General features: G+C 39.9%; 1 protein-coding gene across 3 annotated transcripts in view; it reads right to left on the bottom strand.

Moving 5' to 3' along the window:
• rptor (regulatory associated protein of MTOR, complex 1) overlaps window positions 1–19,652 on the bottom strand; it is a 234,618-nt gene that overhangs the window by 59,155 nt on the left and 155,811 nt on the right. For all 3 annotated transcript variants that reach the window (XM_022193050.2, XM_022193051.2, XM_022193052.2), the window contains exons 12-17: window positions 14,596–14,697; window positions 10,510–10,593; window positions 8,939–9,049; window positions 8,321–8,395; window positions 6,726–6,791; window positions 640–831 (exon numbers count right to left, since the gene is read on the bottom strand). In XM_022193050.2, the coding sequence (XP_022048742.1) occupies window positions 640–831; window positions 6,726–6,791; window positions 8,321–8,395; window positions 8,939–9,049; window positions 10,510–10,593; window positions 14,596–14,697 (630 nt within the window). The remainder of the gene's footprint in view (window positions 1–639; window positions 832–6,725; window positions 6,792–8,320; window positions 8,396–8,938; window positions 9,050–10,509; window positions 10,594–14,595; window positions 14,698–19,652) is intronic.

Genomic DNA, 19,652 nt, shown 5'->3' with positions numbered 1-19,652 from the left:
ACACCTGAAGCAGCTGTTTGTCCAGGTGAAGGAGGAAGCTGCTGCTGGAAACAGATGTTCCTCGTGTGGGAGCGTCTGGGTGAATTTCAGGGCAAACTCTGCCTCGCCGTCTCCTCCGGTCCACACACGACCTGAGCAGAGGCTGGTCGACTGCTTGTAGCATGCCGGGTACACAATGTCTGCATTTATGACATTCAATGTCTGACCACAGATCGTTTATTTATGCTGAGGATTCCTGCATTTCAGTGCTGAATACAGGATACAGTTTTATTCAGTGTTAAGGGAGGTATGCGCTTTATGAAGACGCTGATTTATTGTGTAACATCACACAAATATCTCTTGAGGTGTGGCATGTATGTGTGTATGTATATATATATTTAAATATATATACATATATATATATTCCAACTATTTAAGAAAGGATAATGATGAGGTGCAATCATCCCACCAACAGGTTTGTGCTGCACATTATATTGTTTTTTCTTTTAAATCAGCGAAGTTTCACAATATGTCAGAGAGAAACCACAAACTGAGAAAGAACTGTCTGATTTTTCGACAGTTCTTGAACTAATCGTGCGTGACTTTCTGTCTTCTTTGGAGAAATCTAAGCTTCAAATTGACATGTTTTAACATCCTTACCTCGGGGATGGGATCTGACAGCAGAGTGTAGAGCTTCTCGTGAGCGCTGTCTCGAACTCCACACCAGCGAGCCGGGTCAAAGTTTTGCCAGATGCGTCCGAGGCAAATGGCCACCCACTGACGGAGCAGCGGGTGGGGGTCTGACAGCTGCTCCAGGCAGTTGGCTATTAGGTTTCCCTGCAGACAGGCCTCCTGCAGGGGACAATGATCAGTGAGAAAGATTCAGGTGTTAGATGTGCACTTGGAACTTGTATTTTTTAACGTTCTGAACCTCCTTGTGAAAGGCAGCTTAATTAAATAAGTGTTTAAATCACTAGAATTACTGCATTTATTAGACTTTAAACTGTCAAAACAGTGCAAATTGTCAGACTCTCAGCATTCCATATAACCTATGCAACCTGCAATTAACTCAATCTATGCAGTAGTAATGAGAGTAGAAGCACAATACTGCAGCAGCTTATGACTGAAGTTTAAAGCTGTGTGAGTAAAAGAGAAGCTCTGATTTGTGTTGTTTAACCTTCTGAACTCCACCTGTCTTCTAAAGTTAACCATAATTACACCATTTATCAGAGCCACAAACTGAAAAAAACAGAGAATCATCAGATGTTTGAATTTCCAACAGTTCATATGAGCTAAACATCTGTCATGATATTCTTGTCTTCATCATTCAGCAATCATTTAATTCTACAAGTCTCATTTAAAAGTTTGCCAAAAATAAGCCATTTTCTCTGACCAGATTCTGAAAAACACGAAAAATTCTGTGTTTGTCTGTGTAGCCTAGAAGTTACAACGGACTCAGCTGTGACCAATAATCATGTGACAAAAAAACCCAGAAAACATTCGACTGAACTGTTGACAAAGAACAGAGACAAAGAAATTAGAGAGAATGAAAGGAAAATGTATGTTATAAAAACATGTCAAAACTACACCATTTACCAGAGCTAGAAAGCAAAATTAGAGAATCATTACATTTTTGACTTTCCATCAGGGAATGGATGACATCTGTGATCAATAAAATAAATGCAGCATGACTCAATAACAGTCTAATGAGTAAGCAAGTTATTGGATAATACATTCTCCATGGTGAAACATCTTTCTAGAGATGATATGCAGAGCAATGTGAAAATCACCAAAATTGTAGAAGTTAGAAAAATGCCAACAGTAAAATATCTATATACAGGGATGGGATCAGCAAGTTCTGATTCCAGTGGAAACTTGTTGACGGGGGGGGGGGGATATGTTAACAAGCTATCGTTAACGTCGTTACCATCTCGCGGGAGTATCAGTGACAATAAAGTGTTCAAACTTGAAATGAAATCCGCGGGAATCCGCGGAAAATTCCCATCCCTGTATGTAGGATGTCGTCTACAGTGAGGAAAAACTTGCCCATAAACTGCTGAGGGTTAGATGGTCTCTGTAAATGAGTATATTAATGGAATTTAGGCAGACTTTAAAAACTGTGAGGTATAAAGAGACCTAATTTGCACCAGACACTGCAGTATTTAACCCTGATCCACCAGTTTATACCTTTAAAATGCATTGCATATCAATACCTGCATCGTATACGAGTGTAATTGTCCTGAAATGAGGCTTTGGACTGAACAGCGCTGCAGCTCATTATCCAGTAAATCAGCTTTAACCTGTAACCTCACCAGACAAAAGAACATGAGCTCTGCAGCAGGATGACTTTTCCCTTTGAACACATTGTATTGTATTTTCTGTGAACAAAAGGTAATTGGTCCATCAAGGTGGGAGACAGTCTGACGTACGGTGAAAAAAAACCAACTGGTTGATCTTTACAAAACTTTTCTTTTTTGTTTGAGCAGAGCAATAACACATGTTTTCTCATTTTCTTGCTTCCAGCTGCCTTTGTGTTTCTCCTCTTCACCGACTGTCACAAAAGCAGCCCTTTGACGGACTATAAAGGACGCATAACTTTGTGAAAAGTATAAAAATATAATACAACAAGGTGCTGGTTGGAATGAAACAAAGACTAACAAGGTAAAGTTGATGCAGCGTGCACTCTGAGGCTAGCTCATTGTGTACATTTATTCAGTCTATTCTAACTCTGTGTATATTCTTTTACAAGAAAAGTGTTGATTCTGCTGCAGTAAACTAGTTTTTTATGTCATCCAGGCAGTGTTTGGGGCAGCATCACACTTAAGTGTTTCCAACATTCTGTGCGTAATCATGCAGTAAAACACCGTAAACTACAACCTCAACAATAAATACACAGTTCAGTAAGTATCTCGTGAATCTAAACCTTACTATCTTAGTAAAGGTAGATTTTATAGTGAGCCCTTTTGAAATGCATTAGATTTGACACATGAGGCTGATGTGTGTGTATTTCAGCAGCTTCTTTCTGCTGCTCTGAGGTTCTTCTTTATATAAAACAGAAATTCTGTCTGTATTTACTATTCAGTTCCAGTCACTCCCTTATTGGAAATTTTTCTCAGTGTTAACAGCTGTGGATGTTTCATATTAAGCCTCTGAACACCAAAAACAAATCTTTTTTTCTATGTAGATTCTGGAAAATACAAAAAATGATGTGCTCGTCTGTGCAACCGTAAAGCTAGTAGAAACTCAGCTGCAAACTGTGTTGATTTACGGAGCAGTGTGAGAAACAGGAGATCAGTATGGAATCAAATCTAAAATGTAAATAGGCAAATATCTTTAGTATGTAGAGCCACTATTTAGTGAATATGTTGGGTATCTTGTGGATACTTCCGGAATAATTTCAGGCTTTTTGTAAAATAAGTAAGCCAAGAAAATTAACTTTTGATTTTTCTTTTTTTTTTTTTTTGATTATGGAGTTAACACTGTGTCATAGTGCACAGAAGATGTTTCATAATTCTCTCTCCTTCTTCATGTTTGTTCCGTTTCCAAAGAGTTGCAGGACTTTATATTGTAGTAAAAAAAATTGAACTAAACAGTGACAAAATGTCAATGGAGCAGAAAATGCCCAGAAAGTGCTTGGAGTTCACAGGCGTAATTTAATATCCTACATTTTAATTGAATCTTCTTCACTTTGTAGCGTAACTTCTGTTGTTTTACTGCACAAATAAAATCTGAAGTCATCAATGCAACAGGTAAACATATTGTACTGCATCAATGGCAAACTGAAAGAGAGAAAGATCTGAAAGCATAAACTCTACAATGTGCTTTAAAATTGAAAAATAACCTAAAACCACAGAATTTGTTTTCATACAGACATTTAGCTGACATAAATAAAAGCATTTACCAGTATGGTTACTGAAAATTTCATTACATGTGTCACCTCAGTGTGACGACAACATGACGAGGCGTCTGCAACAGAGTTTCCCGGAGAACATAAAAGCCTCCAACTCCTCATATCGACACAGCAATCAGAGCGCTCGGTGCTTCGTTTCCTACAAACTGAGGCATCATAACAGCAAATATTTCGTCGGCATGTCCCTCTAAACCCACCCCCATGATCCTCGTGTGCGTCAGATCGATTCCCTCAGCTCCGATCGAGCCTCTGAGCTGAAGCCAGACAGCTGGAATATTAAGGCGTTCTGTGCGACACGTTCGCAGCAGCAGCAATACTGCAGTAATGAGTGCTGATGTTGAAAGTAAGAGGGGATAAATAATGGAGATGTGGAGCAGCAGAGAGTCTCTCTGTAATGTTGAAGATCATCTATTATTTACAAAGACCTGAGAGAGGTGGGAGCATTAAGTACACAGGGAGATGGAAGAAGAATGGCTATTTCTCACCTTGACAGCACATATAGCTTTTCTGATTTGTCGCTTTTATATACTGTAATTTCGGGAGGGAAAGAAGTGCTATAAGTGAAAAAAAATATCACACGAGTCAAATAACATTCACAACTAGACAGAAAAATAACTGCAGAGTCTGAGCTAAAGGCGGTGATGGTGGAATATTTCTTGGAGTAGAAGTTTGTGAAATGACGAACTACATCATCCCAACGCCGCAGCCTCAGACATCTGATCAGCGTCAGACACAAAATACTTCCATTCTGCTGCTCAGAAATGCCGTTTTTATTTACAATTTAATTACAGTAACTTCTCTATTGCAGCTTTTTCTGTCAGTGTTAACAGCTGTGGATGCTTCATATGAACACTGCAGATCCATAAATAATGTCTGCTGGTTTACAGGGCAGACTATCTATTAAAAATCACCAAAATTAAACCATTAATCAGACCAAGAAGCTACAAAACCAGAAAGAATTGTTTGATTTTCCGAAAGTGACTTCACTTTCCAGTGGAAAACCTAACTTCACCTAAGCTTAAAATCTTGATACTTTATTAAGGTTCCTTTATTACATATCAATGTTATTGTCGTTTAAAAAAATAATCACTTGTTCTAGTCAGACTCCGTAAAAAATAAAAAATAAAAAAATTGTGCAACAACAAAGTAATTAGAGACTCAGCTGCAGCCAACCTTTAAGTTATAAAAATTCAGAGATGCTTTTGGGGAACTGGGCTGAACTGCAGGCAGTGTTTACACAGAGCAGATAGCAAACATGTATAGGAACTAATTCGACAGATTCAGAGGAAAATAAAACACACAGAGAAGCACTACACGTGAAATATAAACAATCTTGAGTCAAATAGCATTCTCAACTAGATAGAAAAGTAACTGCAGAGTCTGAGCTAAAGGCGGTGATGGTGGAATATTTCTTGGAGTAGAAGTTTGTGAAATGACGAACTACATCATCCCAACGCTGCAGCCTCAGACATCTGATCAGCGTCAGACACAAAAGCTTCTGGGATTGAATGCCGGAGGCTGAAGTGACACTTGCGGTGATAAAGTGTCGCCACAGAGGTGGTCCGGACGGAAATGGAGATTGCAGAGGTGACTGTTGGTGACAAAACTGTCACATAACCAATATCTTCTCCGAGATACACAATGAACGAAGGAGCGATGTTTCAAAGTGACGGCTGCCCCTGCAACAACCTAAGATGGGTTCTTCCATCTAAAACTAAATGAGGTTTTCTGCTCAACCATCTTTAAATTAGCTTAAAACTTAAAAAACTCAAACGATGATTATTTATAAATGTTATGTGAATTACTACATTAATATATCAAATGTTTTCTGAAACTAAAGTTGAAAAACAAAACTCTTTTGACTTAAAGGGGAACTTCGGTTTTTTTCAACCTGGGGTCTGTTTTCATATGTGATTTCATACATGTGAGTGATGGAGAAATGAATTTTCGACATAGCTCCAGTATTTAGCCAGGCAGGCAGCTTAGCAGCTCAGCTAGCAGCTCAGCTAGCGAAAAGTATGGGGCAACTTGCCCCCCGCGTCAAAGTCCGCCCAAATGTGCTTTTTTTCCCCACACTGACCGGCTCGGATAGTCTCAACGAGTGTCCCACAACATACTAGAGATGAGAAGTGAACGAAAACCTCCACATTACTTGGCAATCGCTATTTGTTGTGGTCTGTATCCAAAGCTCAGGACGCTAGAAAGCAAATCTCCTTCTGAAATCATGTGATAGCTCACGCCAAAACACCGGTTTTGGTGGCTCAATCCAGGGACATGAATAAACTGATCAAGCTCCCCAACTGCTGCTGAGCTGGAATCAGTCTAACAAGTGATTGGGATGAGAATGCTCGGGAAATTGAACTCTATTATGAACTATGCTTCTCTCTTTTACACAGTCTGGAGGTGTTTCAGTAGAGCACCTTCTGCCACAGACTCATCCCCCTCAGTGCAAGTCTGAGCACAGCAGGAAGTCCTTTCTACCAGCTGCAATCAGGATTTTCAATTCACAGTCATATCTTAACTTATGACTTATATGCTGTGTATATATTTTAACTTTAATAATTTTTTCAAACTTATATGTATGTATATGGCATATATATATATATATGCGTGTATATGCTCATCCTGATGACTGTAAGTGTTGCTGTTCTGTTGAGTTTGTGGGTTATCTGCGTGTTAACATGCTGCTGTAACAAAGTAATTTCCTGTAAAGGATCAATAAAGTATTGTTCTATTCTAAAATTCAGATGATTTGAGATGGAATGACGCGGCTCTGATGAAGTAATAAATGAACTATTTGGAACTTACAGTGACCTGGAAATGTGCATGCTCTCACCTGTCCTGTGTTGTAGCTGTTGACAATCACAGCTAATATGAAGACAGCCATGGTCCGATGCTCAGCCTGAAACAGACCAGAAACACGACATCTTACTTTAGATCAATATACACTTTTCTCTGCAACTCTTTTGAAGTGAAAGAAGAAGTGAAGCGTCATAGCGGGAAAAAGTTAGGCGAACCAAACAGAAGTCGATTTCACAGGACTGAATATTTACAACATGTCTATCTGTGTCATTCTTAAAGAAACTATGAAAGAAACAGGATTATCTGAAATTCTGTGGGAAACATTAATCAAATCTAAGCCTAGAATTGCTAGTAAGTATTTTATTCTATTTGCAGCACAGAGTATTGTGAGCACACAGAAGCATTGTGACTGAGGAGATGCACTCAAACTGAAGCACTGGACATTTGAGCAGCAACAGTAATTGAGTGGAAACAGTTTTGGGCAGTTTTGCACTTGAGTAGAGGCTATTAGAGAGAGAGAGAGAGGGCAAAAACTGAATGTAAAATGAAGAAAAAATGCTCTCAGCGCTCTTGATTAAAACAGGAAACTAACTCTTAACTTGCTGCAGTCTGAAGCTGAAGTAAATTCATAAAAGTAGCGCATTTTGTTTTGTCCACTGGAACTCATGTTTGTTGCCTCAGTGAATTTTATTGTTGTAACGTGGTTTGTTGTGTACATTTGGCTTTGACTCCAACTTTTTATAGTTTTTGTTTATTTTATTCCATAATAAAGTTGCATTTGTTCGGCTGTAAACTGTTCTTAATGACCAAGTGTAGCGCTGTGGTTTAAGCTGCATCTCTAACAGAAAGACTAGAAATGTAGTATGGCAGTGAATAAATAGTCAGCAATTCATGACACCATCTCACCGCTTTTTATGCTTTAGACTAAATTTTGTTAACCGTCTAAACCCTGAAACCTGCCAGCGGATTATTTATAAGAATAATAAACATTAAACCATTTATCAGAATCAAAAACTGTGAAAACAAAAAAAAATTTAAACAAGTTAACTAAGTCTTGGCTTAAAATTGTGACATTTCATCAAAATCACATTATTTTATATGTCTCAATGAAAAATTGGGCAAAAGTATATATTTGAAAACATACAGAATTGTATTTTATTAAATATTCTACAAGTCTCAATTTTTAAAAAATTCTGCAAAAATGAACCATTTGCTCTAACTATTTTTTTCCAGTACTGGTAACACCTGTGGACAAAATGTTGCAGAAGTCGATTCCAATTTTTTGTAAATAAATAATAAAAGAAAATCTACCTTTATTGCTCTTTTGTAAAGTTCTCTCTCCTTCTAATCTTGGTTGCTCTGTTTCCATTGAGGTGCAGGATTTTATATTGCAGTAAAAAATTAGCTCAATGCGATTAAATGTAACAGAAGCAAAAAGCGCCCAGAAACTGCTTAGAGTTCATAGGGTTAAATAAATAAACCTGGCTTCAAATAAATGCCGTGAACAGTACGAACTGATGCTGCTTCCAGCAATCAGTTATTGATGTGGGAACCAAAAAAATGTAACAATATCCCACAAGAGTCATTTTCTCAATGATGATGACGATGACGATGATGATCGATACTCACGGGCATGTAGCTGTCAGCCAACACAGACAGGAAGTACTTGTGTCCGTTATCTTTGACCAGGTCGGCTTGACACGACTGCAGACACACACAGAGGAAAAGATGCACAAGAATCCACAGCGGTAATGTCAGGGGGCGTATTTGTACATATTTCCCACGACAGAACCACTAAACTATGAATGAATACCGACGTTAAGTGCCGTCATTAAAACTGCAGGGACAAAGGAGAGAGAAAAAATTAAACATGCAAGAATTGAGATTTGTAGCTTGTGTTATTCTGAGGTAATTCAGCAATCTAAAAGAGATCATTTCTGCATTGTGCCTCAGGGTGTAACTCGTGTTTTTAGCCAGCAAACATTTACAAAAAGCAGAATAATCTAAATAAACAGAAAGGTTTACTATTATGCTGCAGTAATAAAATCTCGTGTTCTTTTAGTCGTTCTGCTCGTGCAAAAACAATCATTAGATGGTGCATTCTGTCTCAAATTTCTGCCTCTATCTCCTTCTGTTAGGAGCTAAAATCAGCAGGTACAATTCAAATAATGACAGTAAGTAAACTCTAATAACATTACAGTTAGACAAGTCAGATTTTGATTTTAACTGTGTGAGTGCTTCACTTACACTGTCCACAGCGAGGATTTTAGCCCAGATGAAAACCAGCAGCGGTCGAAGCTCTCGGGCTGAACTCTGCAGCAGCTTCAACACGTAGGGAAAGATCCCGACAGAAAGAGCCTGAAAACAGACAAACAAACGGCAGCAGAGTTTACAAAGCAGCACTAATAGTACAGCTGTGTGCTGCTGAACGTGACTCTCAGAGTGTGAACACCAGCAAACATCTGTGCTGAAACGTAAGAACAGAATGTAGCTTCATGCTGCCGTTAATAAGAAGAGCTTCCTTCTTGGAGGAGACAGTTTGCGACTAATTTGGACTGCATGTGTCAATGTATGGCAGCTTAGCTTTCAACAGTAAATATGTTTAATTATATAAACTACCAGGGTATCTGCAGGTGTAGGGATGTTACATTTTGGGACTCATTTTAATTGAAATTTAAGCTGCTGAACCCCGAAACCTGACAGTGGGTTTGAAAGGCAAGTGGTCTTAAAAAAATAATGAAAAAAAAAAAAAACAACACAAATTACCCCATTTATCAGAGCAAGGAACTGTCAAAAAAGACAAATGTCAGATTAATCAATTTCCAACAGTCCTTGAACTACTCGTTGTGACCTGTCATTTTATCTTGAAAAACACATTTAAGCATGAAAGTGTGATATTTCTTCAAAATCACATTATTCTACATGTCTCATTTATACAAATGTTTAAAAAAAATTGCCAAAACGTAAATCTTTTGGGACTACTACATTCTGTAAAAACCCCAAATTCTGCAATCGTGGCAGCCAGGAGACCATTAGTGACTCATTTGCAACAAACGATGTAAGAACAAATCAGGGACTATTAGGCTGAACTGCAGGCAGTGTTCACACGGAGCAGATAACAGACATGCTCGGAGATACATTAAAAATGTAAGTAGTAAAATATGTACAGTAAGTACAGTCAACTTTGTTACAGTATTGGTAGAACTGGTATTTATGCATATTTCTGTTAATGTTTTATTTTCATACTACATTCCTTAAATGTTTGTACTATCTCCTTTGCTGCTGTAATACTGAAACTTTCCTCACTGTGGGATTACTGTATCTTAATACCTATGGACACTTGGACATTTTTGTACTTTTTTGATTCTGGGTTTCATCAATTTTTGTAAAATTAATAAGATTGTACCAGTATAATGTCAATGACATTAAACATCAATGATAAACACTGATGATATAGATGCTCAAAATTTGCTGTAGAAAAAAAATGAGATTTTGTCTTTAGATTTCAGCACCTGGAGTGGATATAAAACTGATTTGGTTGCAGTTTCTAACAGAACCCAAATGTGTTTATCAGCACTGAACATTTCTTGTGTCTATCTGCTGCATTTCTAAAGTTAAGAGGCTCAGAAATGATGAGAAAAATAAGATCAACAAAAAGAGTCAAGTTTTGAGCCATTGCTGTGTACTTCAAGGACCTGTAACTGTGAAAATATCCATAGCATGAAGCTAAAACTTTGCACAGCTTTATTAAATACACTAAACTTGTACATAAAATCAGCTGTTTTACTCTCAAACAGTCTGAGCAGAGCAGAACCCACCAGGCTGACGGCCCAGGGACCCAGGTCCAGGAAGCGTCCGAGCAGGTCGAGAGCTCGCAGCCGGTGCACCTGACTGAGCAGCACCTGAAAGAGAGCAGAGGTGGACGGTGAGCTGAATTCAACTACAAACCCGCCGGAAGCTGAGATTAAAGGCAGAGGAAGGGGAGGACGGACAGCAGGAGAAATGGCAGAGAGTTTGGGAGGTACAGGAAACAGGTGGCCCTCCCACCACTGCTGCTAACAAACTGGCACCAGGATGACGAGTGGGCGGCTCGGAGCGTCCTATTGGCTGGTATTTTACTTCTTACTGAGACATCGGTGCAGGATAATACCTGAGCGTGTGTGGTTTGGTTTTACTTGCGTGATGCCAAATGAGACGATGATGTAGCAGCTAGAGCTATTTAAAGGATGCATATGCTACGTGCTAAAAACGTATATGTGTATTTTATATAGCATCAAGAGCATCATAGAGCCTGTGTGAGGGCTGCATCCTCCCCATGTGACTGTACCGCAGCGTGAGTGGGAACAAGCATATGGAGGAGCCCAGGTCCTGCTCAGACATCTCCACCGACACACACAGAGTATTCTTAGTGGCCTCCGTGACTCCGGTCCGGTGAGCGTGAGCAGAGAAGCAGCAGGAGGCCGGGGGAAGACCAGCACCGGGCCGCCTCCAGCTCCGAGAAGAGCGTGGGAACACGAGTGTGACGTAGGCGGACTCTTGGCAGGAACAAGAAACCAGACAAGAATACAGTCTGAATCTCTAATGATTCTGCCTTCAAGAAATAAAATCTGACCATCACGACTCGACACATTGTACAATAAAACGCTTACCAAATAAGCATGAAAATATGGCACAAGGGTGTCAGAAAAAAATGCAGAAAAAAAACAAAGAAGGTGGAATACTGTAAATTCAAAATCTGTAAAAACCGTAAAATGCTAAATAATGATATTTTATCTCAATACACTAGAACCACGTTATTTTATGGACACACATTGTAATAGAACTAATTAGCATTTGTACAAATACAGACTTCTAATGGGGAAATAATTTACTTTGTTAGTCTGTTTTTGTACAGTAAGAATGTAAAAAAAAATATATTTTTACTGTAATTTTACAGATATTATTTGTAATTTAACAAAACAAGGCCAATGTGTCTAAAAAAGTAAAAAAAAAACAAAAAACAATTTTCTATCTAAACAGTCTAATTTTAAGGTTAAGCAATTTAAAAGAACAAAATTCTAGTTGTAATAATACACATTTTTGATGTGATTTCATATTCACAGAAGAACAAATTAGCATAGTTTTTGATTTGGACAATAAAGTTTTGACCTGTTTCATTTCCAGTTAACATGTAATTTAATATATTTTGAGATTGAAAATGATTTGCCTTGTTTCAATCTTTCATTTTTTTTATCTGTATCTGTCGAATAACACTATTTTTGGCTGATTTAAATAAAGTTTTTTTAAGAGCGTAGTTTTACAGTCAAACTGCTACTATTGACTATTAAAAATTATTAATTAATTTGCAAAAATCCAGAGTGTTGATGTGGATAGTTTTGTCCCGTTTTTGTTTTTTAACAGTTCATGTAAAATTATTATTATTATGCTTATTGTCTCCCTAATTTAACTATCTGGGAAAAATCTGAAAAAAACATGAGAAAACCTTCACTTTCTCCAGTGGAGCTGATTCGACACAAATATCAGTAAATGTTTCCTACACTGAAGCACGTTTCATGACTCAAACAACACATTTGCATACATTATGACACAGCAACAATTCTGAACATTAAAATGCACAACAACATTTGTGCATATTCATATCTGCACTCTGTTTGCAACACCTCCCCTCCAGTCTCCTTCAGTGAGTAAATACTTTCTATCATTGTGTTGCTGTTGTCATGTGACGAGAACAATTTAATCACTTAAGTGATGCATTAAAAACCGAGCGCATTGTCGTAAACATCACGGCTCGGAGACGCTGTAATCCCTTTTGCAAAATCTGTTAATCCCTCCTGGATGAGATGGTTGTTGTCAAGACAACGCAGCGCCGTTTGTTCTCCTGTTGTTCATTCCATTAAACAGCATTATTGATGGATTACTCCGCTGCCTGTTACTCGTCACTTATTTTTGCATCTTTCAAATGGAGCCAGATTATACTTTGGCACCAAATCCTCTAAGAAAAACCTCCCTGAACTTCATTCTTATCCAACTGTGTGCTTAAAAAGGGTATAAAAGCTGTTTATGTGTCCGTCGGTTACATCAGAGGGAACGAAGTAGCCTTGAGATTACTTTCCATCGACGGTGTAAAGCCGCATAATGTTGTGTAATCTTGAAGGCTGCTGCTTTCCTCATGTGTCAACAGCAAACACACACCATGCAGCATGCCGCAATCAGTCCGTCTTTTCCTTTAGCTTTTAACGGGTCCCAGCTGAACCGTTGGATGGACGTGCTGCTGCTCGCAGGGCGCTGAGTCAGCAGGAAATTACCATTAAACGTGGACAGCTTCGCGCCGCTACTACGCCGTGATATAATGCAACACCAAACTGCACATGATGGCAGCAGTGGGAGGAGGAGACCGTGGCATCCGACTCAACAGCTGGTACGAGCTGCTGCAAGGTTTTCTGGAGAGATTTCACCCAAAATTAAGCATCCCACAACAAATTTACTGCCGCCACAGGGAGCTACCATTCTTGTCACAGCCGTTGTTGTGGGGCTGTAATGAAGGAAAATTGGCCTGAAAACGCTGAGCTCAATTTGCAGGAGGAATTTTTCACACTTTTCTGCTGTTAGAACCAAAGCGATGACCTGAGAGGAAAGAGTATTTTCGGTAATAAATACAGATAAAGTAAAAGAGAAAGAGAGAAGCGCTGAGAGGTGATGGTGTGAACGGGGCTGAAAGAAAGAAACTAGAACATTCAAAAACTGTAAAAATAGTGATAATAGTGGCAAATGTCTGTAAAATGATGCCAGCTAAATACAGTAAAATAGTATAATTTATAGATACATGTTGTAAAAGAATGAATTTCTGTAAAAGAACAGATTTTTGATATGGACATAATTACTTTTTTATGATTAAACATGTAAACCATACATTTTTTTTCAGTGATTTCACTAGTTACGGTCTGTAATTTAACAAAACTGGCAAAATCTGTAAAAAAAATTTTAAAAAATTAAAAACACAGTGTAATTTTATCATATTTTATAAAATTATCATCTGCATAGCACAGGTTTTGGTTGTGGACATTATGTACAGTTTTGGTCTGTGTTTTTAAAAGTCAGTCTTTAAAATAATATTTTTTTCATTAATTTTCTGAGATGATATCTTTCACTTTATTTTTCCTTATTTGTTTTATGCCGATTTAAATCAAGCATATGCCATTAGCATAATGTTAACACTGGTTCTATGTTAGCCTTGTTTCTATGATTGTGCTTGACATTTTCTTTAATTTAACAAAGCAGAAACAATTTGTTAATGAATTATTACACAGGGAGCTAGCATTCTTGTTGCAGCTTTTGTCGCAATGAAGGAAAATTGCTGAGCTCAATTATCAGGAGGAAATTTTCACACTTTTCTGCTGGCGGAACTAAAGTGACGACCTGAGAGGAAAGAGTGTCCTCTGTAATAATAGAGATAAATATAGCAAAGCAGAAAGAGAGAAGCGCTGAGACGTGGTAGCGTGAAAAGTGCTGTTCTAATGGTAATATTCTATGCTAATGGAGGAGTCTTGGCAGGAAAACGGATCGGAAAATAAACCCCTTTTCATGCAACTTGCAACACTGATGACTTCATCTATCTGTTAAAGTGGCAGCATTTCTGCACTCAATTTAAAGGTCCCACATTTAGTCCCTATTTTTCAGCAAATTAATCCAAATCTCATGCAATTTTTCAGCTGATAAAACCACAAAGACAGTGAATTTCAACATGGCAGTATAACTCCTTGTTTCAGTCCTGTTCTAAACAGACTGTTTTAGCGTCTGTAGTTTTAAATGTCGCTGACTCTACTCCCTTCAGGAAGAAGACTCTCTCTGTGCCTGTTGACTCCTCAAAGCGAAACAGTCGATGGCAGATTATTGTGCGTTCCTACCTGTAATACAATAGGGAGCTGCTCAGGAGGGTTTCTGTTCTCAACTCCCATCGTCAGCCACACCTGAAACGCTGTCAGCTGCTCGGCGAAGAAAGGACTATGCTGTGGACACAAAACACACACAAAATATTCATCACCATTTTAAAGAATTTATTGCATTTACTGATTTCCCTTCTCCCTCTCGAACACACAGTAGGAGCCAGTCTGCAACAACTAGCCCATCATTTCATAAAAGCCCTGACATAATGAGCTCAGAAGTGACGCTGCACTGCAGTAACAACATAAATCCTGATCTATCATTATCACCTTCCCGCTCTCCTCTCTCCCTCTCCGTCGCTGTGGCAGTTTGCCTGATTGATTAGTTGCTGGCCGCAGAGTTTTTGATCACGCCGAGTCTTGAAATTGCAGCGGGAATTACGACACACGACTGATGGATGTGAAGCTGGGAAATATCAACGCTTCGCAGCTGGATGGGGAAATTAATTTGTGCATAATCAAAGCCTAATAACTCCTACAAACCCCTCTCATACTCACAGGTACGTACAAAGTGGTGCATGCTGGGTGAGGACTTACTGTACCCTCTGAACCCAAAGCAGTAGAACTAATGGAGTTTGTGCTGTAGAAATGTACGTTATTCTGACGTTATAAAGGTTTCCAAATAAACATGGATCATGTGCTGAGTTGTTATTAACACCAAACAGCAAAAACAGTAGATTCAACAACATAAAATATGCTAAAAATCAAGAATGTGAGCATTTAGTTACACTTTTCTACGTTTGCTAATCGGCACCAGAAATACTAGTTGGTTAACCCTCTAAACTCCAAGCAGTTTCTGCTGTGTTTGTTTTGTGACATTTTTACTCAGTGTTGACTGAAACATAAAATCCTGCACCGCTAAGGAAACAACCATGACTAAAAGCAGAGAAAACTGTATGGCGGTCAGCCACAACATTAAAACCACCGACAGGCAAAGTTATTGTGCTGGAAGTAGGACATTGTGAAGCATAAGGATTGGAGAGACAAACTGGACAACGCTGTGGAACACATGACTGCGTCTTTATAGAGATCTATTCCTGACCAGTAAGTTGACATGTTGTTTAGATACTCGTTATAAAAACGCAGTGCTGAATGATGTAAATTGGTGTAAAGTTTTATACTAATCCTCCCTGACAGTAATGGACATGAGGGTGTTTTATGGTGTAACTGAACAAAAGGAATCCAATTGAGTGGTGAGTATCTCTTCCCGCTGATCGAGTACACAATCAGATTCAATGGGAAGTTATAGAGGTAATACCATTCAGGAGCCGATACACAAAACCACATTCTCAGAGGGAGCGGTTTCTTTAACCAAGAACACATTTTGCTCAGCAGAGGATAAAATAACAGAATTGAAATAATAACAATAATTTAGCATTTCTTGGCGCGTAATGCCCATCTCAGCTTCACAACTGAAAGCAACCGGATCTTAAGAAGGAAAGCCAAAATATTAAAATTTGGGCTAATAATACATTTCAAGAAAAAAATGAATAAACATATATGTATGCAGCTCCATTCTCCAATATTACCTGTTCCATAGAAATTAAAGTTTTCTTGTTTTTTATAACGACACAAATCAAAATATGTCTGTGGGGACCAGTAACAGGGTTTATCATCATGAGCAGAAAATAAGACTGAATTTATTAAACCTACAATACACTGCATTTATTTTCTGCAGCCCTGAATTTAGCAAGTCCAAGAGAAGGTGGAAATAGCTGAAGCTCATCGGGGAGGAGCGAGACGGAGCGGGAAGATCTCCTTTAGTAGTCCTCAGAGGCCCAATTACAGTGCCGGTAAGTGTTTTCGGCCCGACTGCAAGAGAAAGTAGAGGAGGAGTGAGGACGGAAAACTGCTCCCGCGGGAACGATGGAAAAGATGCCCACCTCCGAAGGCCAGGTGGAGGGGAGAAAAAAGCCCTGGTAAAGTGCTAACATGGGTAAAGCTGTTCTAGTCTCTGCGTTTCAGACTTGACTGATCAGTTTGTGGTAGACTGCCTATGAAAAGTAGTCAGCCCCTGGGAAATTTTCCCTTTTTACTGGTTTTAACACTGAATTATGGTCAATAATATCATTTGGAATATTTACAAAATCTTTAAACAAAAAATAAGACTCTTTCATGTCAAAATTAAAAACAGATTTATCTGAAGTAACATAAATGAATTAAAACATAACATGTAAAATAGCAGCTGCACCTACGGCCCTAATTACAGCTCTGACTCCAGCACATTCACCTTGTTGTCTTCAAACCATTTCTGTGGAGGTTCGAATGCTTTCTGGAAAAGAAATCTTCTCCAAAATGGCAGGTCACTTTCAGACTGCATCAGGTTGTCCTCCAGGAATTCCCTACACTTTGCTGCATTCATCTGACCCCCTGCCTTTATTAGCCATCCAGGACCTGCTGCTGAGAAGCATCCCCACATCATGATACTGCCACCACCATGCTTCACATCATGATGTGAAGCACGGTGGTGACAACATCATAATGCTGCCACCACCGTGCTTCACACCATGATGCTGCCACCACCGTGCTTCACACCATGATGCTGCCACCACCATGCTTCACATCATGATGCTGCCACCACCATGCTTCACATCATGATGATACCACCACCATGCTTCACATCATGATGCTGCCACCACCATGCTTCACACCATGATGCTGCCACCACCGTGCTTCACATCATGATGATACCACCACCGTGCTTCACATCATGATGCTGTCACCACCGTGCTTCACACCATGATGCTGCCACCACCGTGCTTCACACCATGATGCTGCCACCACCATGCTTCACATCATGATGATACCACCACCATGCTTCACATCATGATGCTGCCACCACCATGCTTCACATCATGATGCTGCCACCACCGTGCTTCACATCATGATGCTGCCACCACCGTGCTTCACACCATGATGCTGCCACCACCGTGCTTCACATCATGATGCTGCCACCACCATGCTTCACATCATGATGCTGCCACCACCATGCTTCACATCATGATGATACCACCACCATGCTTCACATCATGATGCTGCCACCACCATGCGTCACATCATGATGCTGCCACCACCATGCGTCACATCATGATGCTGCCACCACCGTGCTTCACATCATGATGCTGTCACCACCGTGCTTCACATCATGATGCTGTCACCACCGTGCTTCACATCATGATGCTGTCACCACCGTGCTTCACACCATGATGCTGTCACCACCGTGCTTCACACCATGATGCTGCCACCACCATGCTTCACATCATGATGCTGCCACCACCATGCTTCACATCATGATGCTGTCACCACCGTGCTTCACATCATGATGCTGTCACCACCGTGCTTCACACCATGATGCTGTCACCACCGTGCTCCACACCATGATGCTGCCACCACCATGCTTCACATCATGATGATACCACCACCGTGCTTCACATCATGATGATACCACCACCGTGCTTCACATCATGATGCTGTCACCACCGTGCTTCACACCATGATGCTGCCACCACCATGCTTCACATCATGATGATACCACCACCATGCTTCAGACCATGATGCTGCCACCACCATACTTCACACCATGATGCTGCCACCACCGTGCTTCACACCATGATGCTGCCACCACCGTGCTTCACATCATGATGCTGCCACCACCATGCTTCACATCATGATGCTGCCACCACCATGCTTCACATCATGATGCTGCCACCACCATGCTTCACACCATGATGCTGCCACCACCGTGCTTCACATCATGATGCTGTCACCACCGTGCTTCACACCATGATGCTGCCACCACCGTGCTTCACATCATGATGCTGCCACCACCGTGCTTCACATCATGATGCTGCCACCACCGTGCTTCACATCATGATGCTGCCACCACCGTGCTTCACATCATGATGCTGCCACCACCATGCTTCACATCATGTTGTTGCCACCACCATGCTTCACATCATGATGCTGCCACCACCATGCTTAACAGTGGGGATGGCTAAAGCTCAATCTGGATCTCACCAGACCAAAGAACCTTCTTCAAACTGACTTCAGTCTCCCACATGGAGTGTCTGGTGAACTCTAGTCTTGTTTTAATCTGTTTTTTTTTTTCCAACAGTGTCTTTCTCTTTACTATTCTTGTCATAAAGCTTTGGCTGGTGTAGAACAGGCAACAGTTGCTGTGTGAACACTCTCTCCCATCTCATCTACAGATTTTGTAACTCTTTCAGAGGAGTCACAGGTGTCTTGGTGTCCTCCCTCACTAGTCTCTTTCTTGCTTTCTTGTTTTTCTCTAGGCAGATTTACACTTGCGTCATATTCCTTTAATGTCTTAAATATGGATTTAACTGTACTCAAAGAGAATTTCATTGGCTTGGAAGATACAGATGTGTTTGTACTACAATCACTGCACTCAGTGAGACTCCATTTCACAAACTGTGTGACTTCTAGTACCAACAGGCTGCAGCTGTGATGCATTAGATATGTCACTTTAAGAGGGAAAACACTAATGCAAACACTTATTTTACATTTAGTATTTGAACTTCAACTAATTGCCATTAATTTGTATTAATCGGTTGCCACTTTGACGGTCAAGAGTATTTTTTGTAAATTATTCGGGGAAAAAAAAACAGTCTACATTAGATTGACCATGATGCAATGCTGAAAAGCCAGAAAGGTGAAAAACTTTCAACTGAGACGAAAACTTTCACCGCTCTTTGCATCGTCCACGATCCAATGACTGTTTGCTGGCTCGCACACCAAAGAGTTGCTGAACCAGATATGGTAAGTCATCATCGTCTCGATCAGCCTCTTGCAGCGTGTTTCCATTACACTCAGCATCTCCATCACAGTCCCCTGCCACGTCAGTAAATACAACAATAAACACACCAGTGGCTGAAAGTGCAGGGCCAGTGGTTTCTCAAACTATTTTTTATTTGATACTCACACTTGAGTTATTAGTCTTGACATTTTACAGTGTTATCCACTGGGAATGGGCGAGTGTGTGTGTGTGTGTGTGTGCGGGT

This window comes from Acanthochromis polyacanthus, chromosome 3 (assembly GCF_021347895.1).
Source record: "Acanthochromis polyacanthus isolate Apoly-LR-REF ecotype Palm Island chromosome 3, KAUST_Apoly_ChrSc, whole genome shotgun sequence".
NCBI lineage: Eukaryota > Metazoa > Chordata > Actinopteri > Pomacentridae > Acanthochromis > Acanthochromis polyacanthus.
This window is presented reverse-complemented; position numbering and strand designations above follow the sequence as displayed.